Source organism: Epinephelus lanceolatus, chromosome 24 (genome assembly GCF_041903045.1).
Source record: "Epinephelus lanceolatus isolate andai-2023 chromosome 24, ASM4190304v1, whole genome shotgun sequence".
Taxonomy (NCBI): Eukaryota; Metazoa; Chordata; class Actinopteri; order Perciformes; family Serranidae; genus Epinephelus; species Epinephelus lanceolatus.
The window spans coordinates 5,321,579-5,342,883 of NC_135757.1; the positions used below are offsets into that span (position 1 = coordinate 5,321,579).

At 40.5% G+C, this 21,305-nt stretch overlaps 1 protein-coding gene across 8 annotated transcripts in view; it reads right to left on the bottom strand.

The window, feature by feature from the left end:
* Positions 1–21,305, bottom strand: part of LOC117249899 (collagen alpha-1(XVIII) chain-like) — a 70,829-nt gene that overhangs the window by 7,130 nt on the left and 42,394 nt on the right. For 4 of the 8 annotated variants that reach the window (XM_033615722.2, XM_033615720.2, XM_033615717.2 and 1 more), the window contains exons 2-32: positions 15,033–15,574; positions 14,103–14,183; positions 13,957–14,025; positions 13,035–13,110; positions 12,490–12,549; positions 10,424–10,569; positions 10,312–10,329; positions 8,810–9,016; positions 8,697–8,723; positions 8,522–8,584; positions 8,048–8,131; positions 7,915–7,965; positions 7,694–7,834; positions 7,493–7,546; positions 7,028–7,072; positions 6,837–6,899; positions 5,330–5,455; positions 4,801–4,866; positions 4,695–4,721; positions 4,510–4,608; positions 4,319–4,354; positions 2,637–2,717; positions 2,414–2,446; positions 2,263–2,298; positions 2,109–2,168; positions 1,779–1,856; positions 1,210–1,245; positions 1,063–1,116; positions 912–986; positions 758–823; positions 462–492 (exon numbers count right to left, since the gene is read on the bottom strand). In XM_033615722.2, coding sequence (XP_033471613.2) covers positions 462–492; positions 758–823; positions 912–986; positions 1,063–1,116; positions 1,210–1,245; positions 1,779–1,856; positions 2,109–2,168; positions 2,263–2,298; positions 2,414–2,446; positions 2,637–2,717; positions 4,319–4,354; positions 4,510–4,608; positions 4,695–4,721; positions 4,801–4,866; positions 5,330–5,455; positions 6,837–6,899; positions 7,028–7,072; positions 7,493–7,546; positions 7,694–7,834; positions 7,915–7,965; positions 8,048–8,131; positions 8,522–8,584; positions 8,697–8,723; positions 8,810–9,016; positions 10,312–10,329; positions 10,424–10,569; positions 12,490–12,549; positions 13,035–13,110; positions 13,957–14,025; positions 14,103–14,183; positions 15,033–15,574 — 2,631 coding nt within the window. The remainder of the gene's footprint in view (positions 1–461; positions 493–757; positions 824–911; positions 987–1,062; positions 1,117–1,209; positions 1,246–1,778; positions 1,857–2,108; positions 2,169–2,262; positions 2,299–2,413; positions 2,447–2,636; positions 2,718–4,318; positions 4,355–4,509; positions 4,609–4,694; positions 4,722–4,800; positions 4,867–5,329; positions 5,456–6,836; positions 6,900–7,027; positions 7,073–7,492; positions 7,547–7,693; positions 7,835–7,914; positions 7,966–8,047; positions 8,132–8,521; positions 8,585–8,696; positions 8,724–8,809; positions 9,017–10,311; positions 10,330–10,423; positions 10,570–12,489; positions 12,550–13,034; positions 13,111–13,956; positions 14,026–14,102; positions 14,184–15,032; positions 15,575–21,305) is intronic. The other 4 variants (XM_033615716.2, XM_033615718.2, XM_033615715.2 and 1 more) reach the window with 4 other exon arrangements.

A 21,305-nucleotide genomic window follows, 5' to 3' on the forward strand; every position in this document is an offset into this window, starting at 1 on the left:
CATGTCAAGTTAAACACCAGCAGGCTTGAAGGAATCCTGGACCAATTTCCATTAGTTAATGGGATACAAAAAAATGGGAAAATAGGGTCCAGGTTTAAAAATACCCAAGTTACCTTCTCCAAGACAAGATAAGAAAAAAAAATGTATTATCCAGAGGGGAAATGGTTGAAACATTCAAAGGAATAGTGTGACATCTTTGGAGATATGCATCATGCTTTCTTTATGAGGGAATGAACAGAAGATTGATACCACTCTCATACGTTAAGACAGAGCCAGGCTAGCTGTTTCCCCTTGCTTACAGTCTTAATGCTAAGCTAAGCTAACCAGCTGCTTCATATTCATCATACATGAGAGTGGCATCAATCTTCCAATCTAACTCTCAGTAAGAAAGCAATAACTGTCAAACTACTGCTTAAAACTTTTCTTTCACTCACGGCACTTGAGACAGGAGGTGAATTTACCTGGGAAGTATCTGGCGTAATCCTCAAATGACTGAAATAAAAACACAGATTATAATTCACACCCATACAGTAAGTAGCAACATTTCTTAAAATCCCCCACACAGACACTTGAATTAAACTCTCATTATCCATGTTGTTTGTGATAAAATAACCATAAAGTACCCAGCTATTTATACATTTGAACATTTATTAACATTTAACATAAACCACTAAATAAAGATGAATCAATCATGGCTCATCCCGACTTCCTAAATGAACAGGAAACACAACACTACATGTTTCATGTCTGGACTCACTCTGATTCTGTCGTAGGGAATTGACGGTCCAGGAGGTCCGGGGGGGCCCGGTGGACCTGGAGGACCCTGGGACACAACAAATATTGATTACTGTGCTTTAATGGCTTCAGTTTCAGCGGTGACTTTTAAATAAGACGAAATCTGTGGTGCTCACAGGGTAAGCAGATCCAGCTCCCAAGCCTCCTGAGTCTCCCTTCTCTCCTCTGGCGCCGTTCAGCCCCGGCCGACCCTAAAATATAACAACATTAACACTTGGACTTGTATTTGTACCATTTTTAAACTGACTCGATACGAAATCTACTCACCGGTCTACCTGGGAACCCAATCTCTCCCTTCTGGCCTGCAGGACCATGTGGACCCTAGAGATTAAAATGTTCATACAGGTTTATTAGCTTAATGTGCGTAATAGCAGCAAGGCTCTCAAAATGTGGTCAATAAAATACAGTACGCACTGGAGGTCCCACAGGGCCGGGGGGTCCACTGTCACCCTGTGAATAGAAACATTTCAGGCAATTATTTATGTATTTAGATGCTTAAATTCCTGGATCATAAATGATATAAGCAGGAAAATCACGTGTTTGTGTGTCTGTCTATCTGGAGCTAATGTGGCAAACTACTAGACCAATCAGCCTAATATTTTGTAGGCACATGTACAACTGTATGCTCAAGTTTTCTGGAAATCTTCTTAGCTATACAACAAGCTTTGACGACACATTTTGGGCTTCATCACGGCTCAAAAACTGACGTCCAGAGAAACATCTGTTCTGATTTTAAACTGGAGCATCTGCAGATTAATTCCACACCCGATATGTTATGATCCACTAAAGCTAGGCACGTGACGAGATGAATTAGTCCCCGCTTTTGTTAGCTAGGGAAAATTCCATATCTGATATTTTATTCTAAAGCCACTATCGGCTGATACCGATGACGTGCCGATATTACTGTGCATCCCTAGCTGTGATGCTAAAACAGTGTGTGTGCATCCTCGTAGCTCGTTGTCTGGTGACTCAAAGGTTTTTACCGGCCGTCCTGCCAGACCGCCGAGGTACTGAGGTCTCCCATCGGGTCCCATGATGATACCAGGCTCTCCTTTCTGCCCCTGAACAAAACCACAGGTTTAAGTCAAACAGCGACTGGAACACAAGGAGACATCTTAAACAGCAAACAAACTTCAGCGTCATCTTCTTGTAGCCACGCAAAAACAGCGAGCAAATAATTTAATTCTTATTAAAAACAATTACAAAACAAATCTGTCTTTGTGGTGCACAATGCTGCACAAAACTTGATTCAACTTACGTCTTTAACTCTGTGAAATGCTAAATTAATTCATTAAAAATGCAACTTATCTTACTTTAGGTGCGTATCCTGGAGGACCGGGGGATCCTTTTTCTCCTTTTGGTCCTGAGGGCCCCTGATTGAAAACACATTACTCATTGACTTCTGTCCATTTTCCCATATTGACTAGACTTTTCTAAACTGTGTGATATGAATAATGATATACATACTGGGAATCCTGCTCGGCCCGGGACACCATGTCCTCCCTGAAGAAGAGAGAGTGAAAACACGTGAAGAAAAAGAACAAATCCTGTGTAAACGTGTTAAAATAAGTTTAGTTTAGTGAGGTTTATGGTGAGGTCAGTGGGGGGGAGCACTTACCTGCCACCCTTCGTTCCAATATACGTCATTATACTACAGCGAGACAAAGTTAGGTCAGTTAGTGTGCAGGTGGACAAAGCAGGCAGTGGCAGTTAGTGCATATCAGTAAATCAAGATGCAATCTGATGCAGTGATTGAGTGATTAAATGGCAGGCTGACATGTGCAAGCTACATTAGTTTTACATATTCAGTCTCCATGTTGACAGCTGGACCTCTGACTCACATCGCTGGTTTGGATGACTTGTCCTGGAGGTCCGGGAGGCCCTGGAGGGCCAGGTAGCCCGCCATCTCGCCCTGGAGGACCCTGCCATACAAATGGACATAAAATCATCATAAGAAGACATATTATATTTTGACATACATTCAGAAAATTAAAAGTAATTTGGCTTATGAGCAATTTCCCGTGCTAATTAGCAAATGCTAGCATGCTAACATGCTCAATGACAAAGGTGAAGATGGTAATTAAACCTGCTAAGCACCAGTACGATAAGATAAGTCATTGAAGGCATGTTGGCATGCTAATGTTAGCATTTAGCTCAAAGCCCTGAATCACAGAGTAACTCGACTGCTATTTCCAAGGTGAAAAATTATTTATTAAATAAATAAATAAATAAAAATGGTTATAAAATTAAAAAAAAGAGAAAAAAATAAGGGAGGCAGTAACTATATAAATAAATATAATATATATACACATGAGCAAAATTGTGAATTAAAAAAGGTCCCTTGAAATAAAAAAAAGTGGAATAATTAAATAAATACATAAATAAATAAAAAATGCCTGTGAGATAAATTCTCAAATAAAAAACAGGCAATAAATATTAAAAAAGTAAATAAACTAATGAGTTCCCTGAAATAAACAAATATGAAATTATGAAAAAATACATAAATAATTAAAAATGGCTATACAATTAAAAAAATAAAGGGAGAAAAAATAAGGGAGGCAGTAAATATATAAATAAGTACATCTACATGAGCAAAATTATGAAATAAAAGTCCACTGAAATAAAACAACAGTGAAAATAATTAATTAATATATAAAAAAATAAAAATTGTGAATGAGTGAAATTATGAAATAAAAGTCCCCTAAAATAAACAAATATGGAATTATGAAAATAATGGCTAAAAAAATGATAAATAAAAATGGCTATACAATTAAAAAAATAAAGGGAGACAAAATAAGGGAGGCAGTTAATATATAAATAAATATAAATATATATGCATGAGCAAAACTGTGAAATAAAAGTCTCCTGAAATAAAAAAGGAAAGGAATTATTTAATAAATACACAAATGAAAAAAAAAGACAATGAAATAAATTCTCAAATAAAAAATAGGCAATAAATATTAAGAAGTAAATGTAAGAAATTATGACATAAAAGTCCCCTGCAATAAACAAATATGGAATTATTAAATAAACAGATAAAAATGCCTATGACTTAAATCCCTAAATTAAAAAATAGGTAATAAATATACAAATAAATGTAAATATGAATATAGAAAGCAGTCCTTTGAAAAATGTCCCTTTTATATAAAAACCTAATTATTTATTGAACTATACTGACTTATTTATATTTTTATATTTGCATGTATTTATATATTATTATTATATTATTTCACTATTGGTTTTTCTACACATATTTATTTATTTCATAGGCTCATTTATTAACTTCATAGCCATATTTATTTGTGTTAATCTAATATTGATGTTAATGGCATTCCATAGAAATAAAAGTTCGTAAAATAACTGAAAAGTACAATATGCTGCATATATATTACATTTACATGTTTATAACTTCATATATTTCACAACACATTACAAATAGTGTTGCATAAGAAGCGGCTTTAAAACGAAAATATATATGCACACACACAAAGTGCACATCTTATATATTTTGCACGTGACTCACCATCTCTCCTTTCTCTCCTCTGTCTCCTTTTTCACCCTAAAAAATGAACACAATCAGTTACTAGCGCCATGGAAACAAGCAAGTGTACAACTGCAATACGTGTAATTGTTTCCTCTACAGTCGTTGTGTATTATTTTCATGTTATATAGTATAGAAAAGCAACAAATCCCATTGATCATCTGGCCTCCTACCGGCTGTCCTGTGAACCCGTCCAGACCTGGCATCCCAGGAGGTCCTCTTGGTCCCTCTGCTCCTTTGTCTCCGTGAGTACCCGGCAGACCTGACCGACCCTGGAAATCATAATAAAACATTAATGATACTCACAGTCAGGAATGGAGTGGTAAAAATATATCCATACAGACTCTGTAGTACTTACAGGCAGACCTGGAATACCAGGTGGACCCTGAAAGACAGAAAACACAGAGACGTGAGGCAAGGCATCGACTGTAAGGAGAAGAGTTTACGTAAGGGTGATTGGGTACCTGTGGACCAGGTGGGCCAGGAAGACCAGAGTAGCCATTGTTGCCCTCATATCCATCCAGGTCACCCTGTGAGAGAGGAGTAGAGGGTTGTAGTAATACCGTTTTTATGCATCAGTCCCCAGCAGCAACCTCAGAGGCTGAAAAATGAAGCTGAGTTTGAAGTGCCAAAAACTGCAGTTCCTCTAATGGCCACTTGAGGCTGGCTCCAAGAGTGAATCAGTCCTCAAAGACCTCCAATCGCCTTTTTAAAGACACAAAAATCTCACTCGCAAAAATTAGCAATAGCTTTATCAAAGTTAACCATAGCTGTAAATGCATCGAGCTAATGATGCTAGCAGCCAGCATTGGGGTAAGCTCCACCCTCGTGTCCAACTGTCCAGATGGTCATTTCTGGCTCCAAAAATCCAAGATGGCGACCGCCAAAATGCCAAACTCCTACTGTAATTATATGGATTAATTACAGTAGGACCAGTTAAAGATTCTGGACTCCTACACTGGTCTTTGGGCTGATTGATTGACTTCTACTCACAGCACGGTACGGTGGCCCCGGCGGCCCAGGAGGTCCTGGAGGTCCAACTGGTCCCATTGGACCTGGAAGCCCTGCCAGCCCAGTCTGTCCTGGTGTACCTGGCAGTCCGAGGTCACCCTGAGCACCCTGAGGTGGGACAGCAGATTACGAATTTACATTTGATGCAAGAGCGACAGAATAGGAAGACAAAAAGACGACGTGCAAGAGACATGTGCAGAGCAAGAAAGATGGAGGTTCAGCAGAAGTCTTAAAAAACAGATGCAGTAAGAAGTCATACTTGGAGAAGTGAAAGAATGTAGTTCAAACCAGGTGCCTAAAGACTAAATGCTTTGTTAGAAATCACTGTGATCCTGCTCCAAGATGCTGAAGCAGTCTGAGGATCTGAGAACAGCTGTTGAAATCTTTAAATGTAAATTTGAATCCTTCATATTCTGCGAGGCTTTTGATTAAGAAAGGTTTTTTGGACATTATTTAAATTATTTTAGTCACTTATTTGTTTTTTATTTTTGTTGTAATTTTATTTTAGTTTTATTTGCCTGTTATTTTATTATTATGAACATCATTATATATATTTTATTCCACTTATTGATTTTTTTTTGTCTATTTTATCTAGTTTTTAGTGATGCTTTTAATTAGCTTTTTCATCATTATTATTATTATTATTATTATTATTACAACAGCTTTTTTAAAATCTATTTTATTGTATTAATTTTAATCTATTTTATCTAGTTTTAAGCCTAGTTTTTGTTGGACTATTTTATTATTCTTGTTCTTATTCTTATTATTAATATTATTACAGCTTTTAAATCTATTTAATTATATTTTATTGTGTTAATTTTAATCTATTTTATGGTATTGTTTAGTCTAGCTTTTATTTAACAATGTTATAATGATTATTATTATTATTATTATTATTACTAAGTAAGGTTTATTTGGTTTCTAAAAAAAAAAATTCTATTTTTATTTTATAATTTTAAAATTAATTTATTTTACTTATTTTTTATTTTATGTTATTTCTGATTTATTTTTCTTTTTTATATTACTGATTAGAAATTTTTAAATCTTTTAAAACTATATTATTGCAATTATTGTCATTTTTTATTCTTGTTTTTTTTATCTAGTTCTTTAATCTAGTTTTATGTTACTCCGTTTTATTAATATCACTGTCGTAGCTTTTAAATCCGTTTTATTGCATTTTTATTATTTTTATTGTCTTGTGTTTGGTGGTCTCAAATTGTTAGATTGTTTTTACGTCTCGTCTTATTCTATCTTATTACTGCAGCACTTTGAACTGCACTGACCTGTATGAAAGTTTGACTGACTGACACCATTGTAGGGTTAAGGAAATATAATGTGAAGGATGTGGTTCAGGTCGTAAGAAACTGGAATCATTCACGGCGACATCTGGTTAAAAAACATGTTAGTTGATGAAATAGAAATTGGTTTAAAGAGGGAGTAAATCACCAGAGCAGAGACACCCCCCCAGTACCTGTGACCCACTACACACCGTAGAGGATGGAGCAAAGTAAGAAAACAGGCCCGTGAAAAAGTTGGAGTCTTGCGAGCTTTGCTAGAGGAAGGCGACAAACACGGAGGACAGACATGGATGCACCCGCCACAAATGTCTCATGTTTGGTTCAAAATCAGGAGCAAACTTTAATTTTTAAGGACAAAAAAAAAAAAATTGACTTAACTCACCTTCTCTCCGGCCGCACCTGGAAGACCGAGCTCACCGGAGTCACCCTGCAGGGAAACGAAATGTCAAAGACAATCAAAGTTACATCACGTCTTTTGCCTCTCTAGTAGCGATACTGAAGGAATTCTAACCGGGACAAGTTTCAGCTGGTTGCAATCTGCATTCCTCACCACTAGATGCCGCTAAATCCTACACACTGCTCCATTAAATAGCAGAAAAAATACAGCGTCATTCTGACTTAACACCAGGTTTTTGTTGGTCAATGGTGCAACTGCTGTCTGCTGCCTCAAAATGGCCGTATACCATCAAAGCGCCTCCACATCCATGGGCGCACAGAGGGGTGCAAGGACATTTGAGACTTGAAATGACAAGTGCCCTGTGCGTCCCTTTACTGTGGGTATACAACACGTTTAATTTGTTATCTGTGAGAAATATTCAGCGTTTTACGTCAGTCTGTTCATTCTCACCTTCACGCCTCCGATTCCTGGTTGACCGGGTCTACCAGGGGGACCAGGAGGGCCCTGAAACAACACACAGGAAACACACAATAATCAGTCCTGACAAATTTTAAGGTAATACAGAATAATCTTAGCCTGCAAGTATCTTTTTATGACAACCAATTTATTAATGTCTACATTGTACAATGAAAATTAAATCGCACGACTCACAGGTAGACCGGGAGCTCCATCCTGTCCAGGTGGTCCAGGAGGTCCGAAAGCTACTGGACCGTTTGGCCCCAGCGCCACTGAAGTCCCAGGGAGCCCAGGAGGGCCAGGAGGGCCTGGCGGGCCTGGAGGACCACGGAACCCCTGATGAACGAAATCATCAAGTCATCACGGTGTGCGAAAAGTTCAAAACCCTGTTCATCATTTAACGCTTATCAGCATACCCGCAGTTTCTCCAAGTCGGGGAATCCTGAGCCCTCCATGTCCACAAATGTCTGTGGAAACGTGATGAAGATACAGTGACAAGTCTGGAGACAATAACTGTGAAAGAGACGGGTGTTTGACGTGAGGACGTACCGGATGGTCTCCAGTGCCAGGTCCAGGAGGTCCTGGGAGACCCGGGGGGCCTCTGGGTCCTGGCTGACCCTCTCCACGCTCGCCCTGGAATGCAGAAATTTTCCTACATTAAAGTCACAAATTCATGATTAAAAAACCCTTTTTAAGCTTTTTTTCTTGTAATTTTGTGACTTTAACCACATTTTTTTTCTCGTAAATTTACATATTTAATCTCAGTTATTGGTCACAAAATTTGGAGGTTTGTTCTTGTAAATTTTCAACATTAATCTTAGAGAATATCAGAGTTTTTATCTCGTCAAAGCGCAACTTTAATCTTGAAAATTTTGAGTTTTATTAATCACAAATTTTTGAGTTTTTCCCCTCGTCTGTCAGCTCTATTTATTATGCTTATTATTATTATTTAATTTACAATGTCTCATATATGTTGTCATATTTCTAGTTCAGGAAACAACATAGCTCATCTTATTTTCCAACCTTTTCGCCTTTGGCACCAGCAGTTCCTGGAGTTCCTGGGACACCTCGTGGCCCGGCGGGACCCTGAAAACAAAACCAACATACCTAAATTACACTGCTATTTCTTTATCATCTAGAAATGTCCATATAATTATGTTTTTACAGAAGCATCTCTGTTAAATACAAAGAGACTCACAGCTTTTCCATCCTCTCCTGGATCACCCTGAAGGATAAAGAACAATTGTTGAGGTGAAGTTCATCGTAATAAAACACCTAACACGTGTGTAAATCGAGCCTCCCTGTACTCACAGGCTCTCCATCTCCTCCTCGGGGTCCTGCGGGTCCCTCTGCCCCTGGTGGTCCCGGTGGTCCAGGCGGTCCAGACACCTGCTGCACAACAGAGCCGTCCCCGAGTCGAACCACCTCGGCTGCAGGTCCGGCAGGCCCTGGAGGCCCTGGAGGGCCCGGAGGCCCACGCTCCCCTTTATTGCCGGAGTATCCGAAGCCAGAGTTACCCTGAGGAGACGGAACGAAAGTGTGATGTTTGGACAAATTTAGCACCAGGTCAATGCACTTGTTAAGAACTAGTGGCGCCCCCTGTTGAGCGATTTCAAAATAATTTTTCACACTTTATAGTCTAATTTGTGTTGTGCCTCGCCCATTTCTTTTGAATTTCTAGCACCCCCTAGTGGTCATTTTGCAAGAAACTTTCAGGGTAGGTTTCACATACGCATTTATACATACCCTGCAAGTTTCATGATGATTAGCCCAACAGTTATGGAGTTATGTCTATTTATGTGCTGGGTCAAGCCCCTTTTGAAGTTCATTGGTCAGTATTTTAAACCCAATGACATATCAACAAGCTTCTGTTAACTTGTGATAAGCGTGGTCGAGTTGTGATCCACAGAAAATTTGGTAGAAATCGGACCAACGGTTTAGAAGGAAATGTCAAAAATGTATGGATCAGAAAATTCAAAATGGTGGAAAATATAGTCTTACAAAAATACTTAATTAAATCTTTTTCTTTTAAAAGAAAAAAGATAAAGAATTTAAGATACTTAATTTAATTTTTGTCTTACATCTTATAATTTAATCTTTTTTTTTAAAGAAAATAAAAGAAAAAAATATTGAATTTAAGATAATCTTTATTTAAAGGGTTTTTTTTTGCATTTGTCTCAAATCTTAAAGAAACAATACGCTTATTTAATCATCTATTTTTTACTTTTAAAAGAAAAAAATACTGAATTTAAGATAATCTTTATTTAAAGGGTTTTTTTTTGCATTTGTCTCAAATCTTAAAGAAACAATATGCTTATTTAATCATCTATTTTTTACTTTTGAAAGAACAATCAAGACAATCTTTTTTAAAGTATTTTTTTTGTTTTTTGTCTCAAAACTTTAAAGAAAAAATATACTTATTTAATCATCTATTTGTTTTTTAAAATAAAAATAAAAAATACTGAATTTAAGATAATCTTTTTTAAAGTATTTTTTGTATTTTTGTCTCAGATCTTTAAAGAAAAAAGATACTTATTTAATCATTTATTTTTTACTTTTGAAAGAAGAAAAAAATACTGAATTTAAGATCATCTTTTTTAGTGTATTTCTTTTTTTTTGTCTCAAATTTTTAAAGAAAAAAAAAATGCTTATTTAATCATCTTTTTGTCTTTCAACAGAAAAAAAAAGATACTGTACATAAGATAATCTTTTTTAAAGTATTTTTCAATCCGACTTGCCGTGTCGGAGTTACAACTGTTCAAAGTTGACCTTTACCTATAGCGCCCCCATCAGGCTGATTGGGGTGAACTCACCTTTGCACCTTTTTCTCCCTGCAATAAAGAACAAAGACGAACGTTAAGTATTTTTAATGCAGCTGATGACACAGTTACAGACGCACACAGACACACAGAGTGATGTTTCTACCTTCTGTCCTCGCTCTCCGCCCTGAGAGGAGGAGCCAGAGGAGCCCGAGCTGGAGCCTGAGTCTCCCTTCGGTCCTGCAGGGCCGATGTCCCCCTTCGATCCTTTCACTCCTCTGTCACCTTTCTCCCCTTTCGCACCGCCGGGACCTGGACGAGGTGTCACAGAAAGTACGTTAAAGGAAGAACATAATTTTATATCCGAGCATCAGAACATCCTGCAGAGGACGGAACCCAGCTCCATTTGCAAAGACATGCTCAAAACAAAAACACACTGACCAGACGTCTTATGCACCTGAAGCAAAAATAATATTTAAACACACTAATAATTTTATAAATATTTCACTAATTCACAAGTTTGGAACATCAAAGGATATTCGCTAATTAGAATTTAATTTTTTTTTATGACATCCTGAATTCAGACACGTCGTACCACGTAACATTAGTACAAGTAAAAAATACTGAAATAAAACTTAAAAAAATAATTGTACAAGATTACAAATATTGAAACTGTACACACTTGAAATTGTATATCATTATATGAGCTTTTAGATAGAAATTAAGTTGGCTGAACAAAAATACAATGTAAGAAACAAAACACATAAAACAACAAAATAAAAGTCATCTTTATTGTAAAATATGACATGCACTGTATGTTTTTATCTTAAATTTTATTTTTGTGTGAGGCTATTTATAACTTCTAATAATTAAAAAATAACAATAAGGCTTAATACTAAATATAAGCATCATTTTACCATTAAAAAGAAGAAAATAAAGGGTAAAAAAAAAGACGCTGAATTTACAATGCTTAATTTAAGTGTCGCTTTCTTTTTCAAGATTTTATTTGTTGGCATTTTTGTCTCAAATCTTAAAAGAAAAAAGTGATCCTTAATTAATTGTTTTATTGTTTTCCTTTACAAGAAGAAAAAAATACTGAATTTAAGCCTTTTTTAAAAAAAGGCATTTTTGTCTTAAATCTTAAAAGAAAAAAAGTGATACTTAATTTAATTATCTTTTGTTTTCTTTTACAAGAAAAAAAAAATACTGAATTTAAAACACTTAAGCATCTTTTTTGGGGGCATTTTTGTCTCTAATCTTAAAAGCAAAAAAATGATGTATGAAAAAAGAGAAAAAAAGAAAGAAAGGAAAAAAAAGAAAAATTACTGAATTTACGCTTTTTTTCAAATATGATAAATTAAAAAAAATAAATCTTAAAAGAAAAAATATACTAAATTGAATCATCTTTTTTTTAAAGGAAGAAATATGTTGGTTTTTTTTAAGAAATACTGAATTTAAGAAACTTAAATGAAACTTAAAAATGATTTTGTGGCATTTTTGTCCTAAATCTTACATGAAAAAAATACTAAATTTAATCTCTTTTTTTTTCTTTCTTACAGGAAGAAATACATTTAAAAAAAAAAAAAACCTGAATTCAAGCACCTTTTTTATCTCCTAGGTTTCTTAGTTATCAAATGTCAGAGTAGACCAGGAACAGAGGATAGAGAGGGATATGACTTGTAATAAATGTCCCACGGCTGGAAGACGCTCCTGAAGCATCATATTTACTCTGACTGTGCATAAATCAGGTCACACTGATCCAGTGATGATCAAAGTCATCAACACCACCACCAAGATGCAAAAGAAGAGTCACACATCAACAATTACAATAAGAAAGCACATAAAAAGCAGCAAAGCCCAAACAGGTCTGCACTGAAACAAAGCTCTAGCACCACCTAGTGGACACATTCAGGTCAGTGCAAGCAGTGTAGTCATCTGTTCTGTCCTGCAGAGGGCACTGCTGCATAACTCATAAGTCTCCCCTCTCCTCATAAGACTGTCTTCAGTGAAGTTCACTGCCTGCACTGAGGAACTCATTTGCATCAAGCACAGATTGCAAAGGCACAGCATGTCACCCTCCACCAACATGCTCACAGCTCCAGCGTAATGAGGCACCACAGCAGCTGGAGACGCCCCGCGATCATTCTATATGTTGATTAGGACGTAATCCTAATCTCAATCTGCACTTCCTCTGCAAGGCGCGACCCAATCCTTTCGCACCCAGCGACCCACCTCTTGGGCCTGGTGATCCGTGTCGGCTGATGTCCACTGACGGCTGCGGGAACCTGATATCTAAAGTCAACACAAACACGACTTTAAAGGCTGCAAGTGTCGGCATGCAGAGCGGGGAATGTCTGTGTGAAGTTGTTGTGCGTGGTGATAGAAGTAGAAACCTCTGGGGTACTGTCATGTCTTTATCTTCTTATAAGGGTCATTAAAGGCAATTTTAAAGCCAAAACTTTCTCCTCACAAAGCTCAACATTAAACCAAACGTGCGTCACTTCTTTAACTGTCCACCGGGGGGAGCTACAGAGTTTCAAATCTCACCCACATGCTGAAACCCTGCAGCAAATCCCCCCCCCCACGCTCTCAGGCCCAGACAGGCATCCTTGTGCACATATTTCAAGATAAAAGCACAGTGATTCGACAGGACGTGTTGTTGGCAGCGGCTGCCGCATGATTAAAAACTTCCATTGCACTTTTCCGCAGCGTGACGCTCATCTTGGCAGCAACACACTGAGGATTCGCCGTCATGAGTGATTCCACTGAGCTTTTACCTGTTTCTTTGACGGTGGTTCCATGTGAGGGAATCAGAGGGGGTTCAGGGACTGGCCGGAAGGAGGCAGGTGTGGTCTGGAAAACAACACAATAATTCATATATCTGCAGATTTAACACCCCGTTATGGGATGGTATTTCTGCACAGACGCCGCTAATATTCAGCATTTCATCCACTTAATCCATCAGTTTGATTCTTGAGACTCTGACACAGTATTTAGAAACACAAACACCATCATCAGTCGATCAGCAGTCGATCATATTCTTGGAACATGGTTTAAGTAAAGACATCGCATCAATTTACTCGAGTTCAAGGGTTTAAAAAGTCAAACCACTGCAGGACGAGTGCCCTCCGAAAATGTGGCTCTTGTCCAGTGGCTGTGAAGAGCGTAGAGGCGGCTGTCATCACAGGGCCGTGTTTAACGTCACTCAAACCGCGCACATGTGGGTCAAGCGCAGGTTAACCTGCAGCCATCTTTGCTGAGTTTTTTGGCCGAGAGTTATTTGTCAATTTCACACGGGGGGGGGGGGGGGGGGGATGTGACGTGACGAGACACAGTACGTATGGCTTGGCTGCAAGGAGCAGAACAGGCTTTAGTCCCCCATCTATGCTCTCGTCAAAACCACCAGACTCCATTGACAAAAACAGCAATTTTAGCTTGGGGAACAGAGGAGCTGCTGGTCCACCGCCGCCTTGATTAGTTAGTTGGTTTGTGTTATTGTGTGATTTCGGCAAAGCCGAACTGACCATTTGAAACACCGCAACAACACAACAGCTTACTAATCAAGGCCGCAGTGGCCCGGCAGCTCTCGTGTTCAGAGATGTTAAATCACCATTTTTCTCAATGGAGTCTGGCTCTGAGGCGATTGATATAACTGCAACACCTCTACATTCATTTCATTTTTCATATCGAATAACCCACCTTCACAGTGTGTCCAGAGTGTCCTGATTGTCTCCTGTCGCCTTCGCCGCTGCCAAAGTCACCAGAGGCCTGCGAGACGAAAACAGAACGACGTCACACACAAAAGCGTTCAGATAATTTGACTGGAATATCAAACAAATACTCACAGCGTCTGAGTCGTCCTCGTCGTCACACAGGCGCTCAGCTGCCCGAGGGTTTCCCACCACCCTCAGATCTGCAATCTCACCCTAAAAACACACACACACAGTGAATGCATTTTATTTCACCGTCCGTGACTCATTGTTTGCAACCAGTCGGGATATTAGCTTCCTCTGAAATCTCCACAGAGATGGAAAACACGAGAGAAATGAGTCATGCAAAGCAGAATATTGTGTCAGCTGCGTTTGCCACTCTGTCTTCGAATCTTAAATCCTTTAGCAAAAAAAAAAAAGTAATATTTTGGTTGATTGTGGCAGAAAAGGAGTTTTGTCATGACTCCCGAGGCCATGTGACCGTCACATGTGGTCACTGAGCGGCCGCAAGCTGAAAGGTCAGAGGTCAGAGCGTAAAAGGGAGGTCAACTCATAGATTCACAAGAGTGACGATGGGTTAAGTCTGCCCTTCCTGTTGCCTGCGACCCAGACACAAACCTGCCGAGAGGTGCCACAGGGACGTATTAAAAGGGGATCTGACCCGCTGAAGAGGTCACACACTCACACACACCTGCTCTTTAGCACACAGTGTATTACTCTGACTTCTCCAGGTCCCGTGGGTGACATTTGGAGGAGGATTCACTGCTGTTTCTCATTCATTTCTGTCAGCGATGTGATGAGCAAACATCTCTTCAGCACTTGAGCATTTCCTCTGCTGGCACCCTGGAGTTTACGGCCCGAAAATGGACTTCTTGTTCCAAACGCTCCGTGAAGTGTGTGTTAAATATCTCTGAAATATTGATTGTGTATAGTCTGCGAAGGAAAGTGATCATACTGTCCACCAGATGCACGTTAAGTTACACAGCAGACAGAAAAAACGACTATTGGTCAACTAGGAAAACTCTTAGTCGTGGGCAGCTTTGTCATTTGGTATTCAAACATTACCTGGAACTTGTCGGTGTCAGCTCCTCCTGCCTGGCCCACAAAGATCCCCGCCCCCGGGTCCAGCTCCATGGGATCCGGCGACCGCTCAAACTTCACCATCTGCGGCTCCGAGTCGCAGCCCTGGTAGAAAGTAACCTGGTCCTCGAAGACAGACAGCGAGAAGCGACTCCACGTGTCCACCATGCTCGGCACGACGAAGCTAGCCGCCTCGTACGAAGCCTCGGAGTCGGGCTCCGTGTAGAAGAACTGCACCTTCTGGCGGCCGGACTGCACTGCGCTCAGCTTCACGCCGATGTACATGAACTTCTGGTGCCCGTCAGTGATGGAGAAGAGGACGGAGGCGGCGGGAGTGGAGGGCTTCACGTGGAAGAGGAGGGAGAAATGGCGGTGGAAAGGGTTGGGGACATGGGCCACAGCCGGCTGGCCTGACACCACCGCAGGGGTGAAGGTGTAGGCGGTCTCCCCCCTCGGCCCGTAGACCCTGCTGATCTCATTCGGTGGAGGGTCTCCGATTAGCTGGAGCAAAGAGACGCCGCTCTCCTCTGCAAGAAATCAAGATTTAGAGTCAGGAGCTGTGCCATCAAGTGCAGCTGGAAACAGAGGCAAAGATGGTTAAACATCTACAATATGACCGAGGAAAGTATTTTTTGAAGAGATTTCAACAGCCACCAAAAAAGACTTTCAATATCCACAACAACAGCACTCAGATGTGTTCAGAAAGTTCATAGTACGAGCGACAAAGTGCACTTGAAAGCAGCATGAGTTCCAGAGACAGGAGTCAGTTTGAAGCACGGAAATGATCAGCAAATCACAAGTTCTTTGGAAAGGAAAACTGTTAATGTTTTAGTGTTTCAGAGGAAACATTTGGGAGATCTCCAGGAGTTATTATTGTGCTCTCTTGTGATGTTAAATGAAGTTGTTTCTTTTGATTTAAGGATCCTTCTACAGATTTTAAGACAAGATAAAGGTTAGGATGTGTTAAAACTTGTTAGGATGCAGTGGGTTTTATCTGCAGGAAGCTCGACAAGGTGGGAAACTGCTTTAAAGGTGGGGTAGGCGAAGAAGAAAACAGCAGAATTTGAAAACACATCGTCCTCCTGCAGCTTTTCCCTCTCTGTCCTAAGCCCCTCCCACCAGACGAGTGAACCACTCAACGAGTGCCCAGTGCCGCTGTGGACTCCTTCCCAAGAGGAGAGCGGGCAGCAGCTCAGGAGACAGACCTTCTGTCGATGGCTATAGCTGCTCGAATTCGGTCAGCGCAAAACATCCTGGGTCTAACCTGTGTAATGGCAGCAACAGAAAGTTCGCTGATCCTGTGGTGACTTTTTACTTTTAGTTGATACTGCGGTTGCCCTTATAAAGTAGGTACTCTTGTATGCAGTATGCAAACATTCAGGATATCCTCATAAGACTACGCCCTGACCTTGTTTTAAGATCCGTTACCATGGAGATGAGACAAAACGCCATTTGCCGAACTGTCATACAACAAAATTCCTTCACACTATGTATTTAAACATACTAAATTTATTTCGGGCATATAGTAGTATGGGTGTTGGAACGCACAGTGTGACTCAAGGCTGTAGCTAACGTTAGCTACATAAACGTGAAGCTGCAGCTGTTAGCCTTTCGCTCCAGTTAGCAGAAGGCTAAACTGTTAGCAACATTTCCTCCCCACCTCTGAAACTTTGTCTTCCTTTTTGGGGGTTGCTTTGCAGTGTCGGCAGCTGTTGCCGATGTTGGATTAGCAGTTTCTTCTGCAGAATTCTCGGCCACTGAATCGGGCTTTCACTTAAGAGACATGTATGCATTCGTAGAACAGCCAATAGGAACGCCTTCTTTCTGAAAACAACCTCTGATCGGCCAAAGTCTCTCGTCACAAGCTGGATTTTCTAAAGCTAGAAAACAGAGCTAAGAGGAGGTGCAGGAGTCTCGTTTTCTCTCAGACCACTTGAATTAGAATGTAATCAAAGGCAATGAGGGGATTTCTGCCCAATGACGCAAAACTTAAACTGCCTACTCCAGCTTTAAATGAGTCATCGACACAACCCAACCATGACAAGTTCCTCTGGGACAACAAACATCAAACCACATTTACGCCCCTGGTCTAATTGAAAACACCCAGTCAGTGATTTCCATACTACTGAAATCAAACATCCATAGACTGACTAACTAAAGCTGGATTCCAGATCCTACTTTTATTCCGCAGTGTCTGTGAGACTGTGGGGTTAAATTAATGGAAAAACTGCTGATGTTTCAGTTCCCATAGATTCAAACAGCCCAAGAGACCAATGGATTACATTCTCATAAATCGGCATCACAAGGGAGAAAGGCTTTTGGCCCGGCGGACACTTCCACCCAGTGATCTCCTGAGGGCAGCCTGTCATCCCTGATTCATGACCAAAAAGCACAAAGTGTGCATTAAAGGGTCACAGAGGTCAGAGGTCGCGGGGGTTTCCCAAGGTTTATGAATGATGTGAAAGTATTACATACAGCTTGTTAAGGGCACAGTCAAAGAAAGAGAGGGAAGCTGTAACTCTGACAGAGACCAGCTTGAGTTTAACTGCAAAAAGAACAATTCATAATGGTGGTAGAAACTTTAATTATGGCACCAGTAAAATATAAAACAGGAAATGAGATAATTTTGTTGCAAAACTTTGCTGAAAAATAGAATTAGAAACTTAACTGTGACTCTGTGTGTTTTTGAAATGACAAATATCTGTATATTTTCTCCATTAAAAAATCTTTTGGTCCAAAAAAAATGCCAGAAAATAGTGACAAACAGTAGAAAAGCCAAATGTATTAAATTAGCAATGACGTGGAAAATAAAAGTGGTAAAACCTGAAAGTGTACGGCATTTCCTTCCTGAAAAATTATCTAAATAGGTCACTGATTTTCAAAAATTAGTGCACATACATTTTCAGCCTTTAAGTGAGACGAAAAAATAAAGTCATTCTTCAAAATGCACGACTGAATAACATTTTTTCATCGTCACATTTGATTTAAGGGAGCTGAATGCGACCCCTTTACATTGCCTGTTCAAGACAGAAATGTCGTAGCGTTATTTTGCCTTGCGGTTTTGTTTAAAAGGTATGATCACAGAATGAGGGGAGTGAGTATCTGTGTGAGCCTGCAGGATATGACAGGCGTGACGTTTTGAAGGCGTGTTATGTGTGTGACCCACTAATGGGAGATTTAAAAAGCAGCTAGTAGCCGTTAGCGACTAACTCAAAGAAGAAAAACAGTGATTTAGAGTCTGATTGAGGTTGTCTGCACACGGCTCTCAACATGGAGGTGGCTGAGCCAGCAGCTGGCAGCTAACGGTGCTAACACCTTGAACAGTGCCAGTGTTTCTCACAGAAGTAGAATTTATGTGGTCTTTGTATCATTCTGTGTCCTCTCTCTAAATTCGGTGGCTTTGCAGGTCCATGAACGCATCGCAGGTGGAACTCTGAGTTCTTTTTTCCTCAGCAGCAGTTTGTGGAGTTTGAGTCAGTCGATCTGATCAGAGCTAATCAGAACTGCTATTTTACCGCTCTGAATGACATAGAGAGCTCATTTACAAATCAATCAGATTTGGGTTTCAGCAGGATAATGATATTTTGGCTGTTAAGTGTGTCTGCAAACTCACTCAGGAGTCTTTTACAAACCTCTCCACCTGCTCAGAGAATCACATTACACCGACCAACACTCTGCCAGGGAAGGTTATCAACAGGACAACCAGCTCATAACCATCTGCACATCTGCACTCGCCAACCCAACCCTAGCAGGAAGTAATCCTAAACACATGTTCTCACACACACACACACACACACAAACACTTAATATGCACAGGCCTTGCTGAATGAACGCTGTCCTGCACAGCAGCTACAGCTAAGCCTGCATCCTGAGGGACGGAGCCGGAGCAGGGCACGCCAGCCGGGCGGGTGGTCAACTTCCCACTGAGGACACCTGCTATTGGCTCATCTCGCGGCGACACAGCTGCTGCAGCTGTTGCACAAATCAGGTGGTTCGAATGATGAATGTAGATATTTTTGATAATGATAAATGACAATAAGGAAACTTCCTTTTCTGCAGCAGCATGTGAATTTTGTCTCACAAGCCAGATCCTGTTTCACTCCGCACGTGCACATTCACATCTGGAAGCTGTCCTGTCCAACCACAGCTCTCCCACTAAACAGGCCAGTTAAGGCTCCCATGAACAAGAACAGTGACTGCAAACTATTCTTTCATACAGTTACATCATTTCTTTATCAGAATCGCAATCTCAGTCTTGTGTTTGTCCGGTGAACCAAAATTCAAAGCAAGTGAGATGTCTAACAGGAGGCGAACTGGGATTTTCAGGCAGTTTTTCCACTTCATTTTTGGATATTTTTCACCCATTTAGGCCTTAGAAATAAAATAAATAGACAGAGCATCTCTATTTTCATTAGTCCAGCAGTTAACGCTGACAAAAATAACACAGCATAGCACTGCAATATTGTGCCCCGGGGCCTCCTACCAGTGGGACGTGCACCTCTAACAGGTGGCACCCAGGAGGATCCTGATCAGATGCCCGAACCACCTCAACTGACCCATTTCGATGCAAAGGAGCAGCGGCTCTACTCCGAGCTCCCTCCGGATGTCCGAGCTCCTCACCCTATCTCTAAGGCTGAGCCCAGACATCCCACAGAGGAAACTCATTGCAGCCGCTTGTATCCGCAATCTCATTCTTTCGGTCACTACCCAGAGCTCATGACCATAGGTGAGGGTTGGGACGTAGATGGACCAGTAAATCAAAAGCTTTGCCTTTTGGCTGAACTCTCTTCACCACGATGGTCCGGCGCCAAACCACTAGACACAATTTACAGCAAGCAAGTTTTTCTTTGGACACATAATTTGCAGTTGAAAAAAGGAAATAAATCACAGTATTTTTGTAATATATGTTAACAAATTACTCAGCATATATTGTATGTTTTTGTATGTTTGTGCAAACCACAGAATTCTCAGCAACGCTGTGGTTAGATTGAGGAAGAAAAACCACTTGGTTGTGGTTTGGAAAGGACCTTGTTTTGGCTCAAAACACCTACGTCTGGTGTTCCAAAAGCTGCTAGAAAAGCAGGGACAGGTCAGCAAAAGGTTCAGGCCTCCAATGCACTTGGAAATGTCGGAATGTGTCAGTAAAAAAACACCCGAGTTTGGTGGCTTAAATGCTGCTGGAAACACTGTGCTGGTACTCCAAAAAAAACGACCACATCAGTGGCTAAAACACCACTGGTAAATGCCGTAATGTGTCGATTGAAAAAACCCCAAGGTTGGTGACAAACACCTAGGTTCTGTGGCTAAAACAACTAGGAAAAGCCGCCATCTATGTCTAGAAACACCCACATTCACTAGCTCAAATGCCGCTGGGAAGTGCTGGAAGGTGTCAGTGAAAAACACAGGTTTGGTGCCACAAATGCAACTGGTAAACGTCGTAATATGTTGGGGAAAAACACCCAGGTTCAGAGGCTCAAAGGAAATGCTGCGATGTGTCGGTAAAAACACCCACGTTCGGTGCATAAAACACCGCTTGGAAACACAGCCATGTGTCTGTGAAAAACACCCAGGTTCAGGGCCATAAATGCTGCTGGGAAATGCAGCAATGTGTCGGTAAAAACATTCACGTTCATTAAAAAATGCCGCTGGGGAAAAAACATCCAGGTTTGGTGCCGCAAACACAGCTGGGAAACGCTGTGACGTGCTGCTAAAAAACCTCCAAGTTTGGTACATAAACACCTCGGTTCAGTGCCACAATCGCTGCTGGGAAACGCTGCCACGTGTTGGTAAAAAAAACCCAGGTTGAGTGGTTCACACGCTGCTGCAAACTGCCACGTTTGGTGCCACAAACAAATGTACTACATCACTTTATTTACGTTGACATGATATGTGTAAAACACAACTGGAATCTGGCCTGACACCCAAACATGTGAACGCTGCCTGCAAAAACAATCATGTTAACCCTGCCCATGGCTTCATGCCCTGCTTCTGTCTCCAGGACTCATTGTATAGAAGAACAACATACAGCGATGTCTCACAGCCCTGAAGGCACCGGCAAACACAAGAAATGACCTCATGTATTCTGTTACAGAGGATTACTGAAGTGCCATGTCTGTGTTTTCCAACATTCAACTTGAGGAAATTCGAAGCCTGTTTTACCGTGTGAAGAAAGGCAAGACACTGCCAGTGGAGAGAGCCACAGACAGATGGAGGCAGAGGAAGGAAATGCGTGTCAGATGTCCATGGGAAAATGAACCA